The sequence below is a fragment of the Lithobates pipiens genome, unplaced genomic scaffold (assembly GCF_037356315.1).
Source record: "Lithobates pipiens isolate NorthernLeopardFrog02 unplaced genomic scaffold, aLitPip1_a1.2 Scaffold_13, whole genome shotgun sequence".
Classification (NCBI taxonomy): domain Eukaryota; kingdom Metazoa; phylum Chordata; class Amphibia; order Anura; family Ranidae; genus Lithobates; species Lithobates pipiens.
Genome location: NW_027507718.1, coordinates 14,817,975 through 14,840,601, shown reverse-complemented (window position 1 = coordinate 14,840,601; position 22,627 = coordinate 14,817,975). Strand labels below are relative to the sequence as shown.

General features: G+C 39.1%; 1 protein-coding gene across 1 annotated transcript in view; it reads right to left on the bottom strand.

The window, feature by feature from the left end:
• Window positions 1–22,627, bottom strand: part of RASEF (RAS and EF-hand domain containing) — a 139,694-nt gene that overhangs the window by 29,515 nt on the left and 87,552 nt on the right. The window contains exons 4-11 of the mRNA XM_077474875.1: window positions 18,373–18,468; window positions 17,089–17,166; window positions 15,559–15,674; window positions 15,392–15,460; window positions 12,099–12,183; window positions 5,623–5,699; window positions 2,843–3,071; window positions 597–743 (exon numbers count right to left, since the gene is read on the bottom strand). Of these exons, the coding sequence (XP_077331001.1) occupies window positions 597–743; window positions 2,843–3,071; window positions 5,623–5,699; window positions 12,099–12,183; window positions 15,392–15,460; window positions 15,559–15,674; window positions 17,089–17,166; window positions 18,373–18,468 (897 nt within the window). The remainder of the gene's footprint in view (window positions 1–596; window positions 744–2,842; window positions 3,072–5,622; window positions 5,700–12,098; window positions 12,184–15,391; window positions 15,461–15,558; window positions 15,675–17,088; window positions 17,167–18,372; window positions 18,469–22,627) is intronic.

Sequence of the window (22,627 nt, the reverse complement as noted above, 5' to 3'; positions counted from 1 at the left end):
TTGACCATTATTCTTGTTGAAATATGGGTAACATTAAACTTCATCAAAATATATTTTTTCTTGAAAATTACTGTAGATGAGTTTAGTAAGCCTAGAAAGAAACATCACATATGAAATACTAGAATTAAAAGCTGAAATCTTGATATACTGTAGGTCTCTAAAACTTTCTGAACCCTTAACAAATGTAGAGCAGAATGAAATTGAACAAAAAATTGGGCAAAGCAAAACCTATCATATGTTTCATAAAATAACTTTTTTTGGAAAAGATAGATAGATAGATAGATAGATAGATAGATAGATAGATAGATAGATAGATAGATAAAGAGAAAGGCTTATCTGTACTGGATTGGAGACAAACTCTTGGCTTATTGGGTTGGAGAAACCATGCCTTGTGAGTTCAATTTCTTTCTAACAAGACCTAATATAGCAATGTTGTCAGACATAAATATCTCAGACCTGAGAGTGAGAGCTATATGACTTAACACTATTTTATAAGTTGACAAGCTTTAATTTCAGGCCTGTATTTGTAGTGCTAAAAAAGGAAATTTTTCATGTTTCCATGTAAACATAAAAAGTTAAAAATAAATTCTGCTTACTTGCGTTGCATGTGCAGGCAGTGCTGAGATGCACTTTCTCGATGACGCTCCTGAACTGCTCCTGCTGACAGGTCGTGAAGGTTTCCAGTCAAGAAATGATCCAGCAGATTCTGGGGCATATGACTCCTCATCTCGGATTTCTGGAACCTACAACCAAGCAATAAGCAACATATAAAAAAAAATGTTTTACGCAACTGCAACCTTTGTGATGCTCCTGGTTAGAGCTCGCATAACTAGGTTAGTTTTTGCTTGGATGTTGGCTGAAAACTGGGTAACCTCTCAAAAACTGATTCAGAAAATGTAAAATGTTATTGCAGTCATAACTATAGAGTATTACTCGAACATTTTAACATTTAATTGCTATCAGACATAGACAATCAGCTTAAAGGTATTCAGAGTATTCACATTAACCAATAAAACTGGTTGGTGTTTCTCTCCCCAGTGCCCATTTTACTGATAACCTTTAAGGAAAATATTAACAGTACAGAAGTGCAAAAAAAGATAAATCAGATTGCATGCTCCCAGGGCCAGGTGTCCTAGGCCATTTAAATGTAGAACATAGACATTAAAGGTTCATTACTTAAAGGGGTTGTAAACCTTCCGGTTTTTTTCACCTTAATGCATCCTATGCATTAAGGTGGAAAAACATCTGATGGTTACAGGCCCTCGAGTCCACCGGTTTACTTACCCGAGCCCTCGAAAGTCCAGCGTCAAGAACGCAATGGCTTTTTGGCTCTTCTTGGCCTGGTCTTCTTAGCTCTTCATTGGATAGATTGATAGCAGCGCAGCCATTGGCTTGTGCTACTGTCAATCAAATGATGCGGCTGCCGAGACATACACTCTGTGTCTATGGACGCAGAGTGTATGAGACGGGAGCACGCCTGCAAGGTAACCCCCGCAGGAGAGAGCTTCCCGAGGGGGTTATCTAATGCGAGGAGGAACCAAGACAGCCACCGTGGGACCCCAGAACAGCAGGATCAGGGCCACTCTGTGCAAAACAAACTGCACAGTGGAGACAAGTATAACATGTTTGTTATTAAAAAAAATCCCTAGACTGTTACAGAACAGAACATGCACTAAGGCATTGCCTCAATAAGATAATTACTGGCTTAAGAATCAAGTGATGCTTTGATTTTTTTGGGGGGGGGGTGTTTTAACAAGGTTAAAAAAGTTAGGGTTAAGGTTGCGGGTTAAAGAATTACATTTAAATGTAATTTCAGCTCCCTGCCCCCTGCTTTTCAGAGCTAAGAAATCCTGTGTAAATTCTGCACTTTCAACAGATATAGAAAAAAAGAGGCCTGCAGATAGACAGGTAAAACTTATGTAGGAGGATTTGTTTCATCTCTGTGTATCATCTGCGGCTGTTCACTTCACTGGGTATATGTGATGGTTTACAACCACTTGAAAGCTTAGTATAAATGCGAAGGTTAGGGGGAGGGTAAGCCCTTGTACACACGGTCGGAGATTCCGACAACCAAATCCGTCGGAGTAATTCCGACGGATTAATTCTGGAAGTGATGTTGCATACACACGGTCGGACTAAGTTGTCGGAAAATCCGATTGTACATAACGTGATGACGTTATTTCGTTACGACGGGACTACGTTCAGGCTAGTAGCCAATAGCTTTGGTCTAGGAATTTGATCTGAGCATGCGTGGCACTTTGTCCGTCGGAGTAGGCTACACATGATCGGAGTATGTCCGATCGGAGCATTTTGTCGGAAAATTTTACCAGCAAGTTGGAAAAGTTGGTCCGTCGGATATTCCGACAGAAACAGTCCGATGGAGACCACACACAGTCGGAATATCCGACAAAACGGTCCGATATGACACATTTCGTCGGAATCTCCGACCGTGTGTACAAGGGCTAAGATTAACTGTTAGTATTAGATTAACTGTTAAGGGTTAATGTTCTCCCAAAAGATAACCTAGTCAGAAACCTAGGGCCCGGTAGAAGGGTGCCTAGTGACAGTTGGTGGCTAATGATGTTGTGCATGCAATTATAGAAAAACAGTTTGGGGAGAAGTGGGGCCACGGTATATCGAAAGCTCCTGATACAATATTTTTTAATTAAGTCCAATTCAACTATTAAGATGCAAAAAGGCATTTTCATTTTTTGAGCACCCTCACCAAAGTTTAATGTATGTAATTTTAATTTGTGATTTTTAATCTTTGTGAAAATACAAGTGCAAGCATGTATTGCCAACATATGGCAGGCCAAGCTGGAAACAAAATCATGATACTCACATCTGTATCTGAAGCATCCCCACCATAACTCTCAGGTTGAAACCTTGATCTGTAGAAGTTCCTTGGTGTCCGGTACTCGACTTCAGAATCATACTCATTAGAGTCTCTCAGAGTGGATAGACCACTGTCTATACAGCTCTCAGGAAGGCTGTCAACCTCACAGTTCATTCTCTGCATAGGATCACACACTGCTAAAGAATCATAGTCCTCATCTAAGTAGGATGGAGACCTAGAGACCAAAAGTTGTAATACATAATATAAAAATCACTTAAGAATTTCATTAGACTTAAAGCGTTTGTTACCCCAACACTTCACATTCTTGATATGTGCCTGCTGCAACATGTACTTGTATGACAAAGTATCATATTTCCTTTGTACTGCTTCCTTTATGTGAAATCACTGGTGTTCCTGCTAGTCCACTTGCTTTCCTATTAAAAACTGATCACACTAAGCAGGAGAACACATCATGGTCAGTTCCCTAGCTATGCTGGGAACTCAGTGTACTCTCCTCCAATGATCAGACTTGTCCTGACATCCACCCCCCCCCCCCCAATGCTGCACAGCCATTCACTGGGAAGCTCAGTGTGCTGCTGCTTCTCCTCCCCCCTCTAGCTCAGTTGAGAACAGTAACACATGATCACTTATAAAAAAGGTAAAAAAAGGGTATTCATAAAGTTTTTTATATCTTTACAAAAATGTTTTGTCTTTCATTTCTATTTTAAACTGAATGGGTTGTTTTACAAGGTGAGCGTTTAGAATCACTACTAATCACAAACCAGTTAAGGACCAGCCAACGCAGATATACTGCGGCAGGTTGGCTCCCCTGGGTGAATCGCTGTAGCTGTACATCAGCCACTTTAAGACCACTAGAAGGCTCACGGCAAGGCGGCTGAGCTGGGCGATGTCTGCTGGGCACCCGTGATCACTCCTGAGAGAGACAGAACAGAGATCTGTCAATGTAAACAGAAAGATCTCAGTTCTCTCAGGAGAGAGGAGACAGATCTGCTGTTCATACAAAGTATTAACAGCGATCAGTCTTCTCCTCCAGGCAGTTCCATCCCACACACAGTTAGAATCACTCCCTAGGACACACATTTAACCCTTTGATCACCCACTAGTGTTAACCCATTTCCTGCCAATTACATTTATACAGTAATCAGTGGCTATTTTTATCTCTAATCACTATATAAATGTCAATGGTCATGAAAAAAAGTGTCAAAAGTGTCTGATCTGTCCGCCGCAATGTCGCAGTCCCACTAAAAAAAAATCGCTGATCACCGCCATTACCGTTAAAAAAAACAGCAGCCCCACAGTGGGCTACAACTGCTTATTATTTAACGGGGTCCACAGCGAAATTAATGATTCACTTGTGTATAGATTTGCAGAACACTTTATGAATCAAACCTTTGCAAATTCACTTATCCCTGCACTATATCCTTCACTCTTCTGTATAGAGTAGTAAAAGGAACCTGCACATAGGCAAAGTTGGAATATCTCTGTATGCAATATGGGAAAACTCCAGTACATAAACTTCCCAAACTTACAAACCATTATCTAAATTGAGGGGAACATCTGCTTTTTACAGTCTAAAGTTAATACTAGGAATTTTTCGAGTACAGTAATTATGTAGCAATAGACAAGAGTACATCTAAATATAGAGCACCATTTTACAGAGAAAACAAAGGACGTCATGTATGAATCAGTCTGAAGAAGCAGTGTGTACAGCCCACAGGAAGCAATCTGTTTTTCCCTTTAATGTTTCAATGGTAAAACTTCCTGGATTAATATTGACAACAAGAGCAGTTCTTCTCCAAGATGCTTCAATACATGCATCTCTGCTTGCATATACTTTACGTATTCTGCTTTGAAATGTATATCTTCCAAATTAAATTGACAGAAGATATCACTTTGGATTTTAATTATTTGCCCAAGAAAAGAAATTGCATGCACTCTCCTCACCATCATTTAACACAGGGGTGTCCAACCTTTTGACCTTCCTGGGCCACATTAGAAGAAGAAGAGGAATTGTCTTGGGCCACACATAAAATACAATAACAATAAGGATAGCTGATAAACAGAAAAAAGTCGAGCAGATCAAAACGGTAACGATCCGTGATCTAGATAATGTACCTATCTTAGCAATAAACCGCCACAATTATTGTAATATTTTTTATTACAAAATAAAAGAGGGTGATATACGGCCAGGCACGTATGGCTGTATCAAGAGGGGTGCTGGGAGGGCTGCCCCCCCCAAGATTTCAGTTACTCCCCCTCCCAAACCCTTAAACCCACAACCTCCACACACAGCAAATAGTGGGCTGGGGGCCCTGGAGGGGGCAGGGGCACATCTGAATTCTGGGGGGGAGCAGCCCACTATCACTTCCCTAGGCACAGCCATGCAGTATTTACTTGCCTGGTGCTGTCGGGAGTCCCTGTATTCACTGTTGCTGGTGCTATTGCAAAAATAGCAGCCTTGTCATCCCTCAAGCTGTACTTGAATTGTGAATGCTGGCCACAGCAGCTGCTATGCTTGCACTGCATCCACAGCATCCCTCCTTATGTGCCTGTGCCTAGCTTGTCCCTGCTGGCTGCCATGGATTCTATGCTTGCATGGCATCCCTCCAGACATGCCCTGGCTGCATGCTGAACTCTCTTGGGTTGCCTGCAGGTTGGACACCCTGATTTACCATGATGTAAAGACACACATACCCACACACACACACACACACACACACACACACTTTTCCATCACTGAACATTAAGTAAAAGATTTACTATACCGGTCATATGGAGAATTCGATCTGTTTAACTTGGGACTGTTCCTGGAAATGGTACTCCCCGGTGAAGTGTTTGCACGCTGAAAATAAAGAAAATGTTATCCAATTATTTTACAGTTTGTGGAAAGACTCCTGTTGCTCAGAGCTGATTGTCCATTGTTGAATGTTGGCAGCCTAATGCAGTGTACACACAGGCGGACTTTTTGTCAGCAAAGGTCCGACGGAATGAATCCGCCGGACAATTAGATCGTGTGTGGGGTTTATCAGACCTTTGCTGTTGAAAAATCAGACGGACTTTAGATTTAGAACATGTTTAAAATTTTTCCAAAGGACTAGAGTCCGGTCGAAAAATCAGTTCGTCTGTATGCTAGTCCGACAGGCGAAAACCAACGTTAGGGCAGCTTTTGGCTACTGGCTATGAACTTCCTTATTCTAGTCCGGTCGTACGTCATCACGTTCAAATCCGTCGGACTTTGGTGTGATTGTGTGTGGCCAAGTCCGTTCATTCGGGAAGACCGTTGGACCTAGTCTGCCGGAAAGTCTGGTCGTGTGTACGCGGCATAAGACCCATCTATACCTTTATATTGTAAAGCGCTGGGCAAACTGTTGGCGCTATATAAATCCTGTATAATAATAATCTACAACCTCTGCTTAGAAGCAACTGTAACCTCTCTTTCTAACCCTCCATTCAACATTCTTCACAATTACATGTATACTACAGTTCATTTTACTTCTTATTTAGGGTGATGGTAGCATTTGCACCTCGGCGTTACCTATGGGTGATTTTTTACATTCTGATATAGCTAAAATATGTAGCAGTCTATCTCGTTCTGCTTTTTAGGAGTAAGGGATAAAGAGAAATGGATTTTTGACACCTTATTTTGGCAACACTGTTTTTTTTTCCAGATTATCTCAGTAAAAATTACACTAATCCCCACAAGAGATTCAATCATTTTATACCTTTTTAGGTAACTGGGGATGTTCTTAGATGTAAAAGTGGATAACATGCACACTTACTATTGTGTGCTTATGTATTACCATTAAAAAAATGAGTACAATGTTCTTCACTTTGTGACCGTGCCCCAAAATAAAGAGGCATTGGATGAGTATATATCTCTTTATATATACAGTGACTAATGTGATATCCTCATAATGTTCTTATAAATTAAACCATCCCTTGAATCCCACAAAAGCTTTGGAAATGAATTATCCCTATCTTCTTTGCAGCCAAGGTTTCCATTATTAGAACATGGATGTCCTCAACAATGTATTTAAAATAAGCTAGTGTGCTAAGTGTATTGAACACGGATCAATTTATTGTTTTTGGAAAATAGCAAACATTCTAAAGTATATACAGGCATATTTCGAGCAGACCTGGGACTCATGAACAAAATAAAAATATCTAATATAAGGCCTGCGCTGTGATAAAGGAGGCTGCTAGCAGAAAGGTTGATATAAAAAAAACCCTATGGAAATATAAAGATAACCACTTGCATCGCCACACAATCAGAGTGCAACAATTAGTTACATTTCTATATAAAGTGCAAAAATCAATATAAATACGTCAAATCCTAAAGTGCAGTATACTATCACAATACAAATAAAGAATATACAGTATATTTATAAAGTGCCTATAAAGTGCTCTTTATCAGCACTTAATGTGCTTTTTGACATATATATACATTATTTTTATTGTGATATTATACTCCACGGACAAAATACCTACAATCTTGAATCATAAATTCAATGGTGCAGGGATTGTGAAAGAAATGTGACAGATTCTAGTCTTAGGAGTTATTGTGAGGTTACCGTGGGACACATTTTTTCCTCTCTTTATTAGGCCATAAGGCTAAATAGGAAAAAATTAATTTTAGTTTCCACACATGGGCACTACTTTTTAAATGCATTTTTGCATAGACAACACCCCTATGAAACTTATGTTAACCACTTGCCAATCGGCCACCGCAGTTCATCACCGTCATGTTACGTCGGTAACATATTCGGCCACTAGAGGGTGTGTGTGCATGCCCAGCAGTCGTGATCGCTTGTGGCACACCGACACAGTTTTCGGTTCTCTGAGGGGAGAAGAGACAGATCATCTGTTCATACTCATACTCATTCAGAGTATGAACAGCAATCTATCATCTCCCCTGCACAGTCCCATCCCCCCTTCAGTAAGAACACATAATAGGGAACACAATTAACCCCTTGAGCGCCCCCTAGTGGTTAACCCCTTCACTGCCAGTGAAATTTTTACAGTTATCAATGCATTTTTATTGCACTGATCACTGTAAAAATGTCAATGGTCCCAAAAATGTGTAAAAATTTTCCGTCATGTCCGCCATAGTGTCGCAGTCCCAATAAAAATCGCAGATCGCCGCCATTACTAGTAAAAAAAAATAATAATAAAAATGCCATAAAACGATCACCCTATTTTGTAGACGCTATAACTTTTGCGCAAACCAATCAATATACGCTTAAAGCTCTCCACAAAATATCCTGCAGTTTTTTTTTGTCACAATATATGTAATTGTAAAGCAAAAAAATGAAAATCTTATGGTGCTAGTTTTGCTTGTAACTTTATTTCCATTCATTTTAGCAACACAAAATATCTCTCAAACTGACATTTACACATGTGCGTAACACATTATACCTTTCAGAGAATGTCTCATTATGGCTGCTTGGTAGTTTGCCCTTTTACAGTGTTGGTAAAGGGCGTCACTTGTCAGAGGCATAGATAGCTCTGGCAAAGCTAACAATGCCATGCAGAATGCTTTGTACCTTGCATCATTAACATTTTTTGCAGATAACTGGAAAAACAGGCGGCCTGCATATTTGCAAAGTAGTTCAAAGGTAAACTGGCCCAGTTTAAAACTGCTACCCAGATTTGTAAATGCAGTCAGGCATTCCACTTTCACGCAAGCAACAGAAAATGCCTCTCTTTTGCCTTTGCCATAAAAGGCGCTTGTAGAGTCACAATGTGAGAAGGTATGAATCTCAATAAGTGCCAAACACACACTGGTGCCAAGAGCTGATGACTAGGGATGTGCCGAACATCCCCCTGTTCGGTTCGCACCAGAACCTGCGAACAGACCTAAACTTCGTGTGAACTTTAGAACCCTATTAAAATCTATGGGACTCGAACGTTCACAATCTAAAGTGCTCATTTTAAAGGGTAATATGCAAGTTACTGTCCTAAAAAGTGTTTGGGGACCCGGGTCCTGCCCCAGGGGACATGGATCAATGCAAAAAAAAGTTTTAAAAATGGCAGTTTTTTCAGGAGCAGTGATTTTAATAATGATTAAAGTGAAACAATAAAAGTGTAATATTCCTTTAAATTTCGTAGCTGGGGGGTATCTATAGTATGCCTGTGAAGGGGCGCATGTTTCTGGTGCTTAGAACTGTCCCTGCACAAAGTGTCATTTGTGCAGGAAAAAAAGTCTTTTAAAATCACTTGCGGCTATATTGTCGGCTCCTCGTAATACAGAGAACACTCAATGAGTGTTCTCTGTATTAGCCGACAATTCATTCATTCATTGATAAAAAAAAAAGCGTGGGGGTTCCCCTAAATTCAATTACCAGGCCCTTCAGGTCTGACATGGATATTAAGGGGAACCCCGCATCAAATTTAAAAAAAAATTGACGTGGGGTCCCCCTAAAAATCGATATCAGACCCTTTATCCGAGCATGCAACCTGGCAGGCCGCAGGAAAAGAGGGGGGGACGAGAGAGTGCCCCTCCCTCCCTTCTGAACCGTACCAGGCCACATACCCTCAACATTGGGAGGATGCTTTGGGGGTCTGTGACCCCTCAAAGCACCTTGTCCCCATGTTGATGAGGACAAGGGCCTCATCCTCACAACCCTGGCCGGTGGTTGTGAGGGTCTGCGCCCTTTAACAAGGGGACCCCCAGATCCCGGCCCCCCGTTGTTTGAAATGGTAAGGGGGTACAAAAGTACCCCTACCATTTCACAAAGAAAGTGTAAAAATGGTTAAATAAGACAAACACCCTTTTGAAAATAAAAAAAAAGATTCCAACAGTGCTAATCCACTCTTGCTATCCAGCGATGAATCTCCGGGGTCCAGCGATGATCATATCCAGCGACGGGGGATCTCTCAGTCCAGCGCTGTCCATACATCCGTCTTCTGTCTCTACTGTCTCTACTGCGGAGATCCCAGCGCTGACGTTTCTTATATTAGGAGGGCGGGGCCACCGTCACCTGACCCCGTCCCCTCTGACGCTGGTAAGGGGAGCCAGGGGTTTCCCAGTGACGTATGGGTGACCCCGCCCCCTCTGATGTAACGGAAAACTGCGTTACATCAGAGGGGGCGGGGTCACCCATACGTCACTGGGGAACCCCGTCCCCCTTGGTAAGGGAATGGTAAGGGAACCATTTCAAACAGGGGGGGGCCGGGATCTGGGGGTCCCCTTGTTAAAGGGGGCTTCCAGATTCTGATAAGCCCCCCGCCCGCAGACCCTCACAACCAACGGCCAGGGTTGTGAGGATGAGGCCCTTGTCCTCATCAACATGGGACAAGGTGCTTTGAGGGGTCACAGACCCCCAAAGCATCCTCCCAATGTTGAGGGTATGTGGCCTGGTATGGTTCAGGAGGGGTTCCCCTTAATATCCATGTCAGACCTAAAGGGCCTGGTAATTGAATTTAGAGGAACCCCCACGCTTTTTTTTTATCAACGAATGAATGAATTGTCGGCTAATACAAAGAACACTCATTGAGTGTTCTTTGTATTACGGGAGCCGACAATATAGCCGCAAGTGATTTTAAAATACTTTTTTTCCTGTACAAATGACACTTTGTGCAGGGACAGTTCTAAGCACCAGAAACATGCGCCCCTTCACAGGCACACTATAGATACCCCCCAGCTACAAAATTTAAAGGAATATTACACTTTTATTGTTTCACTTTAATCATTACTAAAATCACTGCTCCTGAAAAAACGGCCGTTTTTAAAACTTTTTTTTGCATTGATCCATGTCAGCTGGGGCAGGACCCGGGTCCCCAAACACTTTTTAGGACAGTAACCTGCATATTACCATTTAAAATTAGCACTTTAGATTTCTCCCATAGACTTGTATAGGGTGTTCCGGCTTTTCGAATTTGCCGCGAACAGCCCAAATTGTTCACTGTTCGCTGAACAGGCGAACAGGCAATGTTCGAGTCGAACATGAGTTCGACTCGAACTCGAAGCTCATCCCTACTGATGACACATTAGCTAAGTCGATGATTCTTGTTTTATTGCAAGGCTCGGCCAATCATATAGCCAATGCCCGCAAATCGGGTGAAGATATAAGCACCTTCAGCAGTGACAGCATAGAGGGCTTCCTTTTCAGGTAAGCCTGTCATAATGTGCTAGTATGTGATGCATACTAGCACGTTATGACTTAAACTGTCCGGAGTCCCAATTTATTTATTTTTGGATGCAGTTTACTACTGTTTTAATATGTACTTTGGATTTACTAAAGGCAAAAGACTGTGCACTTTGCAAAGTACAGCTGCACTGTGCTAGAGCAGTTGCTCCAGAGCTTAGTAAATGAGCAAAAGCTCTGCTGACTTCCATCATCCAATCATGTGCAAGGAAAAATGCAATATTTTTTTTTCCTTGCATGTGTTTGGGTATTCTTTGCAAAGTGAAGCTTTACCTCATTTATTAAGCTCTGGAGCAACTGCCCTGGCAGAATGCAACTGCACTTTTCAAAGAGCACAGTCTATTTGCCTTTAGTAAATCAACACCATTGTCTCTGTATGGAGTTGGCCATCTTGGTAGATACAGGGCTTCTGCTTCTTTGTTTTTTAAGCAGCACAACAGTGACAGCACCATGTCTGCTGAAACTAGAAATGCATTAGATCTCACAAGCATTTCCTTAGATCTCACACAGCATATATATATAGATATGGCGTTGTAGGCACAGGAGTGCCTAGGCACCATCACATACCAAAAAATGCAATTTACAACAAAAATCTAGTTTTTCATGCTACTGCATAGCACAATTAACATATAGTATATAGTTATTATCTATAACATAATAAATCTTCGCTTTTCAGTTACACTTTAATACAGGTGTCTGTGATTTATTCATATATAGATGGGATTAATTTCAACTAGTCTAGGATCATCCTGAAACCTATCAGTGTTTTAAATATATTTACTTTAGTGCATTCCTTTAAATTAGTTCAAAGACATACCCTTGCTAGATTTTAAAACCAGCAAGTAAATGGTTACAAAAAACAAACGTAAAAAAAGTGGATGCTATTGTATATCTATGGAACACTGAATGCAGAATACTGTAAAGATTGTTCCATATACTATAGTTGTGGTTTTCCTAGATCCTGGGAGAAAATGATGAGTCTGATGAAGATGTGGCTGCCCAGAGACAAACTCATCACCGTTTTTGTCCTTGCAGGAAGCATATCATTACTGGCACTAGAAGAGCAGCACCTAGTGTCGGGAACATCTACGTACCAGTGATCTGTTGTACTTGATCAAACTGTTCTCCAGCACACTCCGCAGTCCATCATTACTGTCATGCAGCTTTCTATTAGCTGTTCTGTAATCGAAAAAATGTAATGTCAGCCAAAGTAGTCATACAGGGGATTCAACAGAAAGTTTCAAACTAAAGTTAGAGTAATAACAAGAATCAGACCAAAAGTGACTGTACATCCAGGTCATAACTTTAACTGAAATGATATTTTCGACAGTATTAATGAATTTGTGCTAAACTTACTACTGAAAACAATGCATTGAATAACAGCAATACATTTTTTTTGTTTATAATTCTTTTTTTTTTAAGTTTCTGCAGTCTTACAGACAATTAGCCCTCAATTTACAAGGGCGGGTTTCCAAACAAAGTTAAATTAGCGTAATACAATGACATGCGATAGATATACTGACGTATTACCAGTCAATTTCAGAGATATCTAAAATATTCAGAAACAACATATCTGAACAGTCAGGTGCCACCCCTTGCTGCTTATGAACCAGGTAAAGATCGGAAACATCTAAATGACTGTTACAAGAAAAAGAAACAGTATTTGACTCATAGACCCGGCATATTGTTTACACAAGATAGAGAATTTCTCCTTCCTATCGAAGCTGGGGGTAGCAATTAATTTTGTCAGGCTGAATAAGTAAAACTAAAACATTCTTGTGACAAATGAATACAATACTGTCTTCCATACAGGACTCTGATAACGTCTTTGTGACGAAATGCGTAAGTAAGCTATTGTGTCACATTTGGTTTGGTCCGTGGAACACACTGCGACCCCCGGACTTTGTTTCTGATTAGATTCAAATGCTTGTAACCTGCTGGATTCTCGTAAGTGTTTACTTGTGCAAATAAATATATTAATACAGAGTCACATTGTGGGCACACTGCAGTGACGGAGGAGAGTAAAGGAGGGGATTTCCATTACAATCACTGGTACTGTGGAGGCTTGTGACCCCGTAAAGGGGATTGCTATCTGGTGAGTGCAGCATAAGAGGGGGGGCACAAGTGTGACAGGAAGCCACTGCCCAAATGCATGAACGTTTTTCAACAGCACTTATGTCACTCAGCAGATATGATTTCTAATGTTTGATATGAACTGATGGACTTTTTCACTGAATTTGTGCAGATGAAGCGTCACATAAGCATATTTTTTATTAGATTATTTTTTTATTGATTTTATGCACTTTAGCACTTATTTGGATATGAATTCTGGATTTTTTTTAATTTCTATTCAATTTTACAGTATGCATATGATATATTAATTAGTGCACGATTGTTACATTATAGAATTTTGATTGATTTAATGCACTTTAGCACTGTGTTATTATGGATTTTGAATGTACACATAACACTTTACTGATTTCTTGTTGCTGATTCTTTTCAAGTTTTTTGTATATACTGTGATACACCAGATTATACCTTACACTAGCAGCACCAATTCCACTTACCCCCAATAATTTTATTTTATTTAGTTTACCATCAACCTGCTGGTGGCTGGCTTTAGTGGAGGTAGCAGCTATTAATAGTTATTCTAGCATCTAGTCCATAGCGAAGAATTTTATTTTCTCTTTTTTTTACCTCTGTCTTTTGAAATGTATACATACTATATAATGAACAGTTAACTGTAAGAAAAATTTTTAATGGGCACTCTAATGAAGTGCATATTGTTTTGATTTGTAAAATTCAATACAATTTGCAAATAAGTTTGTTACGCTTTTACTGAATGCGTTTTTTGGATAAATGTAATGATAAAACATTTCCACATTTAACAAGCACTTTTCCCCCTACTAATGAGACACACATGCCAAACTGAACCAGAGCATATTACACAACTATAGATGGATATTCTGGGACAACTGCAGTTCTGTACTATAAAAAAGGAAATAGAAATAACATAGCTCTTAGGGGACCAAGACATTTAAGATTCAAAATCAGTGCTTTCATTTTGCCCTTCACAGGGAGGAAACAAGGTTGCGTAACAGAACTTGGGAGTAAAGCATAGTATAATATAATGTCCTTGGAGGAGAATCACTTATCTTTTATTGGCTGAATCTTTAAAGACAGTGCATATTAAAAATTAAAAGTCAGCAGCTACAAATGCTGTAGCTGCTAACTTTTAATAGTAGGACACTTACCTGTCCAGGGATCCCACAATGTCGGCACTTCAGCTGATTTTTCAATCAGCTCTCAGGTGCTCCTGCCGAAATTCCTTCTAAGGGAAACCAGCAGTGAAAAAACAGATCCCCCCTGCCCCCCGAAAGTTGGGGCAGTGGAGGAAGCAAACAAGCGTAGCTTCCCCTTTTGGGTGGAGCTCTGCTTTAATAAGTAAATCCATTATATTAATGGTTTCAGATAATAAGGCTCAAGTACATGATAAAGGATGGACTGCGGTACCACTGTTTAATTTTTCTCTGACGACCATTGTTGTCACCTACCCATTATATGGATTTTCTATAGTAATAACTATAATGAATAAAGTGTAATAAAACACAGGAACTAAATGTAATGTATTACAACATACCAGTCTTTATATGCATTGGCTGCATCCATTTTCTTTTCTCAGGCTTTTTTTCCCCCTTTAGTTTTGTCTAGTGATCCTGCCAACAAGGGGCTCATTCACATGCGCGCTCATCCCATAAAGCCTAAAGAACCATTTATTTATCTTTTTAGACTAGCAGGGAGCTTTGTGTGCTTACTGGGGGGATGGGTGCACACTATACGATGCCCAGCACCCATGTGACTGAGTCCTACCATACTTCTGGTTCTAGGGAGACAACACTCACTCGCTGTACTGTACCTATCAGGAAGCAGCATCGTCACCCTAGAACTGTAAGTGTGTTGGAAATGTGTTAGGACCACTCTCCTTAGACCCATAACATAAGGTGTTTTGTAATTCATAAAGAGGAAACTAGGAACAATGCTGATTTTAACAGATATAACAAAACACTTTCAACAGTATATTTACCAATACAAAATGGAGAAAAAAGGAGAAGTCATTTTTAGGATTTACATACACCTTAAGCAGGGCTAAGTAGACCTTTATCTTTATAAAGTTTAGCATGGTCTATAATAGTAATGGATAAAGGAAAGTCTCTGGGACTTGGAACGAAGACTGAAACTTCCAAGTCCAAATCAATGCCAATCAACAGTCCAATCAATAATCAATAAGAGAACTTGTTTTGCATTGGTGCTTTTAATGTGCACAAGATAATATGAAATTGATAAAGCCTAAATATTCAGTAAAAATTTACATTAAAAACATACATACTGAAGAATCTCAATCTGCTGTGCCAAATTTTCTCGTTCATCTGTATATTCTCTGATTATTTCCATATCTCTAGAAAAAACAAAACAAAAAGGGAAAGGTCCATCAAATGGATAATTAATAAATCAATAATCAAATAGATTTAGAATGTAACCATAGTTGTGATATACCTTTCAGAATTTAAACTCTGGTCAGCATAATCACTTTTCATAGCATCAAGTTCACTCTGAAGGAAAGAGATGCTGGTCTGGGCTTCCAGAAGCTCCTTCTTAAGTTTCTGATTTTCCTGTTGGAATCATACAATGGCATTTTATTTGCACTGATTTTATGAGCTTTACATACTAATGTTTTACAGAAAGCCAACCAATCGGAAATTAGCAGTTTGGAATGTAATTCTAGGAATCAAGTTAGGGCCTTCTCAACAGAACATTTTACAAACTTACTAGAAAGGTAATGATTCTACACCTGTTCACATTCAGACAACATCTGTTCAGGTATGGGCAAGCTATGACACTTGAACTTCTCACATCTATGGCTTCTGGCATTATTGACAACCAAAACGTTGTACACCAATGACACATACAGCAGTGAGGACTGCCGAGTTCATCTCTTGGGTGTATGCTCTGTTGACAAGTAACACCTCGGCATATCACATCAGATGAGAGCCTAAATGTCTCCAAGCTGGCCAGAGATCCACTGTAAGTATTATTCACAGGATGTAGGCTGCATAGTATGTTGTAAGCCATATTATCTAACTAAATAACTTCAAATTGACCAGTTACTGAATGATACTGGACCAGGTTTTCTGTCATACATTCATAGCTCCCAACTGTCCCTGATTGCGAGGGATTGTCCCTGATTTGGAACAAAGTCCATTTTTCCCTCTTTCCTCCTCATTTGTCCCTCATTTTGGTCTGATCTATATATTTGTATATTCAATTCACTATTTATCTTTCAAAAAATGTTTCCCAGTACAAACATTTCATCCAATTTCTAAACTGCTGCATTTGTAAATTTTAAGAGCCAGTATAAAGAAATAATAGTGGACAAAAAAATACTAGTTTTACTAATATATATATTTTTTCTATAGTTCTCCTTTAAAGAGAATGTAGCAGGGGGTGTGTCCTATGCTTACATACTTTTGCCAGTAGTATCCCATCTCAAAAGGTGGGAGGTATTATATTACAACCAAGTTTGGTCTTATTATGTGTGCCTGTGTGGATCTTTGAAGAAAATTTGGGGTTGATTTACTAAAACTGGAGAGTGCAAAATCTGGTGCAGCTTTGCATAGAAACCAATTAGCTTATATTTTTTTTTTTTTGTCAAAGCCTAATTGAAATGAAGTTGAAGTTAGAAGCTGATTGGCCACCATGCACAACTGCACCAGATTTTGTACTCTCCATCCAATTCAGCCAATATTAGTAAATCAACCCCATTGTCTTCTGTACACATTTTGGTGGTGACTATTTTTTTATATGATGCTTGTTTGGGGCAGCAGAATCAAAATCACAGGTGATGAGATCCTACCACAAAACACCAGAGGTTATGGGAAACCAAAGGACAATTTACTCTGCATTCCAGATAGATTGCCAGCATAACTTTGGTAGGTGCATTACATAACAAGTCCTCTGTAAAATATTGTGGAATAGATGTGCCCTATGTAAAGTATCTGAAAAAAATGAATGAATCATGTCCCTTACCAAAGTCAACTCATGCAATCGCTTTTTTAAAGCAGCCACATCTTCTTTTAAGTTTATGCTTTTGGATTGTTCTTCCAGCTAGGAAAATAGAATGGCAAAATTAAAAAAAAGGTATTAATCACTTATTAAATGTAATAAAAAATATCACATCCCTTATTAAAAAGTAATAACATTAACCCCTTCATGCCTAAATGTAAAAACAAATCCTAATGCCTAAGCACAATTTTGCAACTTTGACATGTGTAAGTAAACCCAAACATATCATTACAACTACTTTGTGTATACAGGTGGATTATACCAGGTGGAATATTACTATATTCTTTCATGAAATTGGACTTTCATTTGCTGGTAAATGGTAATGGCTATCTCCTGATTTCTTTTCTTTATGAAAGGAAAAATGCCCAAAATAGTAAAAACTTTTTTTTTTTTTAACTTAGCGGTATATTTCTTGCTACTACCATAAATTTCCACCAAAGAACAACTCAATTGAAACTCTTCTGTTCCTGATGTTAGAAGCATATGTGTATGTTGTTTGTCATTTGTACCCGTAGTACAGCCCAAAAACAATAGTGCGTACTTTGATTTTTTTTTATCCTCCCTAAACACGCTGACACTAATTAAAAAAAAAATATATTGTCCAAAAAAAAATAATAAATACTGACCCTGACCCAAACACTAACCCTGGCACTGACCTATACCAAAGCTTGATCTAGGTATTTTTTTTATTTTTTTATTATTTATTTATTTTACACACACTTTTTTTTCTCTGCAAGGTGAGAGAGATATAGGAAGTATCTCTAAAACACGGGGTGGGTTTAACAGTGTCTGATCACTGTGACAGCCAATCAGAGGCTATCATAGTGAACAGGTGACCTGGAATCAGGAGTACCGGGATCCGATAATTAGTACGGAGCCTGGGGCTGCCAATGAGACAGCGCAAAGGGAGATACGCAAATATGCGGCCCCATGGAAAAAAGGCCAGTCTAGTCGGGCCACATATTTGCGTACAATCGCCATGAAGGGGTTAAATTTAGCAATATGTACTGGCACATAACTTTTATAAAATTTCTTATAGCAGGTTCACACATAGGCAGAACCGTTATGTCGAAGGAAAAATTCAGATAGATCAGTTATGATTTTTTATGAATTTTATACAATTTTATACATTTATGAATTTCGAATTAGTCTTTTTTAGAAATACTGATAACAAATTATCAATTTTATGTAATCTGATCAGGGACTCTTTAAAAAGAAGGTTTATGACAGTAAAAGATTTTTGATTACCTTTTTTAGTTTCTTGATTGTCACCTGGAGCTCAGCAACTTCTGATTCATGTTGTCGCTTTAAGTCGTTGAGGGCTTCCTCTGCTTTTCTCTTCTCCTGGAATAATAAACACATCATCGAAATATTGTAATTGTCATGTTCTGCTCGATGTCAACACTGAGAAAACATATATGGATGAAAGAAACACAAGGCTTCTGATGAAAAGAAAATGATTACTGCAGTACAAAGACTGGTGTGTATGTGTTTTTACCATTGGCGACTTTCACCTGCAGAAAAGATGGAAAATGAATCGGTAAAGACTAATTCTTATCTTAAAGGGACACTAAAAATATCCTTATTCTCCCAAAATAATCCATACACATTCACTACTTAATAGCACTGTAATCAATTTTTCATGAGATTGTTTCCGTGTTTTTGTGGCTCCTTATAACATCATCTATGAGTTCCAGATTTTCTCCTTTTCCCACTCACTACCATTTGTTTTGAGCACTAGTTGCAGTCGTGTGCACTATTCTATGCACACCACAAATCCCACTGTCCACAGTCCATATCAGGAGAAAGCAGGAGAGGGTGGCTTAAATAATAAATATTATGTGGCGCTACCTTACTTCCTATTAAATGATAAGTGTATATAAAAAAATGTTTTTATATTTACCATCTATTATCACATAAATTAATTCACATCACTAATAAAGTGCAATCAGTGATAAATGTGCAAACGTATTACCGTGGTAATGTGCAAAATCAACTAAAACAGTGCAAATCCACAAAAAAGTGCAACTCATATATCACAATATTGTGTAAAACAGCTGAATAAAGTGTAAAATGCTAGTATATAATTTCAAAAGTGCATCCGTGCATACGTGTATTACACTGATAATATAATCATGTGACCAAATTAATTTCCCACAATAATAAATGATCTTTCATATAAAGTTCAAATTGACCATGCCAAAATAGGTGCAATTCACTTCAAACAGTGTCAGTCCATCGATGCTCAGTGTTCAATGTGCTCCGGAGCGTGCCCCTTGTTTCCCCCAGCCTCTCACCTCAAATAGCGGCCACTACAGGCCATATGTCACAACATATACGCTGGCTGCAGATTTCTCCTCCACTCAAGTTCAGCCCGTCAGCCCATCCTATGTATACATATGTGAAAAACGTAGAAAATATACTGCGCTGTTCTGTAAAAAATAGCTACATACAAATGTGACAAATATTCATAAGAAGGAAGAGTAGAAATGTAGCGCTAATATCTAAATAATATGTGCTGAAAACATATATACAACAAAAGAATATATAAACAAATCAATTGGTAACGTGTATAAGTCCACAAAATGTCCATCCAGATAGATAGTGAATCCGTCACAAATCAAAACCATCCATGGACAAGACAAGCCAGCAACAGAATGAACCTCTGAAGATAATGGCATCAACGAGGGTAGATAAAAATGGATACTCTTACCAGAGCTGTTGGACCTGCATGTCAGTGACATGCAGGTCCAACGCATGGAAAGAAACAACCACACAGGAACAGGGTAGCAGGTCACCGAAAATCCTCCATCCACATCGATCGGTCCACAACGTCCTCTGGAGACCCTTACACAGCCAAATCCAGGACAGAGGGGAGGTCCAGCACCAATATGTCACCCAAGGTGGCCAATACACTCTTAGAGCAGGTGTTATGAAAAACAAAGGACACGAGCTCCCAATGGTGTAGGTCAAAAGAACAAATTGGCTTTTTATTTTCATGAAATACCGGCAAGTAAATGACAAAGCAAAAAATAAAATAAAACAGTGATCACATGTCATAAAAAGCAATATGGGGAGTGGAGAAACCAGGCCATATGCGTTTCGTCCAAGGCAGACTTCTACGGGGGCATCAAACAGCTCCCCCATATTGCTCGAATTTAAATGCATAAATCTTAACAATATACACCAATCACAACCCTCTATCAATAATTGGTGGACATAATGACCAATAAGAAGAGGGAAATCGCATAATCAGCTGTGTCCCACCTTACACAAATAGCCAATAGTACCCAAGAAAACAGCCTGAGTCCCGCTGCCGCAAAAGCCTGCGAAAATCTGCGCTACTAATTCAAGGGTAAAGTGATCCTCCAATCAGAACAAACTATATTATTTTTCCATAGACACCCTTAATCGTTTCATCCAATCAAAAGGTGCTAGGTAACAGGGCGTCTTGCTCCCGGAAGGGAGGACGCCCAAGGACCGCCAATAGAGAGCGACATCCAACCAATCTGCGCCTGCTATTGCCTTACAATGAGGCATGGAACGCAAGCAACCCGGAAGTGGTGCCACCGGATGATGTTCCTTTCCGGAAGTGATGACAATGACACCTGGCTCCTCTCTGACGCGTTGCGTGACTTTTTCAAAGGGAGAGGGTGGCTACTTTCTTACATAGAGTGGGACCAAGGAGAATGAACTTAGCCACCCTCTAACAAAAAGTCAGGTCACAGCAGCAAAAAAGAAAAGGAGTTTGGAGGAGACCGAGCAATACAGGTCAATAATACATATATGAATAGAACTTTTTTAAAACAAGGGTTTAGTGTTGCTTAATGATGCACGTGCCATGCAAGTAAAAGGTACAGGCAAATAGAGTATGAACATAATAAAAACAAATGGTTAAAATTGATTTTTGCTTAAATGGAAAATATCAGGGGTCGTGAGTACTCTTTAAAAACATCAGTTCACCAAGGGCTCATGCGCACTGCAGCTCAAAAAAAAAAGCTGCCTTTACAAGCATTTTAGCTTTTATTTCAGCATGAAGAAGTTTGTGCTTTTTTGTGCTCCTGTGCACATTTTTATTAAGCTTCTTCAAGCCTCTTTGAACTTCTTTGAGCATAAGCATTTTTTCCCCACAAACCTTCCTTGATAGTATTTTCCTAACCACTGTGTAAACAAAACAAAATGCTGGAACAGACGTTTTTGCACGTTTTCGAGATTCTTTGAGCTTCTTTGAGCTCTGCCTGTAGGAGCATTTGCCTGAAAACACCTGAAAAAGCTACAGTGTGCATGGACACATTGGCAAACATGGATGGAGAGTGTCCAGGCAGAAAAAATCTCAAAAGCCTGTAAGAGCCGCTTCTTTGAGCTCCTTGGAGCTGCACTGTGCATGAGTCCTAACATGGTATTCCTGATTCTGTGTTTAAATGCTTTTTATTGAAATTTTGAAAAAACATAACAATCAAAAACATAGGTAGTATTCCTAAAATAAGCATGAGAAAAAAATTAAAAGTCCTGAGGGATTCTGTGTACCCCACAATGCATATATAATTACCAGATTTCATTACGAAAAAAAGAGGTATGAAACAGATCCTACTCTTTAAAACGTGGATACTTTTTCCAGTCTTCCTCCCGACTGTGGTCTAAAGTCCACCCACCCTCTCCATTTAGGCCCTACAACCCCCAGGTATTCCTGATTCTATTGCATCATGTAGGGTCTATTGGGAAAAGTTTGATAACATTTGAGGGTGCTGCTAGATTATGTATGATAATGTAAACCCCGGAAGAGTTTCATCGTCAGGCTAAAAAAAAAGTAGCTTTCCCATTTCCCAAAAGTCGAAAAAAATATATATTGGATTCCCATTTCATCAATCCATAAGCACTTGATATAGTTGGAAAGGGCTCTGTAATTTCTATTTATAGTTTTCATATTTCTTATATCTCTTCTGTAATCTGTAATGAACTTGGTTGTTTCTCCTCTGTCATTGTCTCTCATTCATACAACTAGGACTAGTCTCTAGCTGCCTACCCTGGTCCATTTTATGTTTTCAGAGAGATATAACCTTGTTACGCAATTTATTCTTTAACCACTTGAGAACCAGTTTGCAATACCGCTTCATTACTAGGCCATTTTTAGTTTTCAGTGTAGTGATAGCCCGACTGATAATTATGAAACACTGTACCCAAATTACTTTTATATTATTGTTTTCTTGTTTTTGTTTTTTTGTTGTTTTTTGTTTTTAAGAGAAAGCTTTATTTTGATGTTTATTAGCTTCTGAATTTTTATATTTTACTATATACATAAAAAAAATAAAAAAAAAACCTCTTACTTTCTGTTATTAAAAATATCAAATAAATATCATCTAAAATCATCTAAGCTATGGCATATCTCCCTTGGAAGCGCTCCTTTTAAGAAGATTTCCCACTAATAATGGCACTAACCAGGTTATCAGTCCCAGAACCAGCAGGTAAGCAAGCAATGCTCACCAACCGGAGCCAAGTGAAGCTT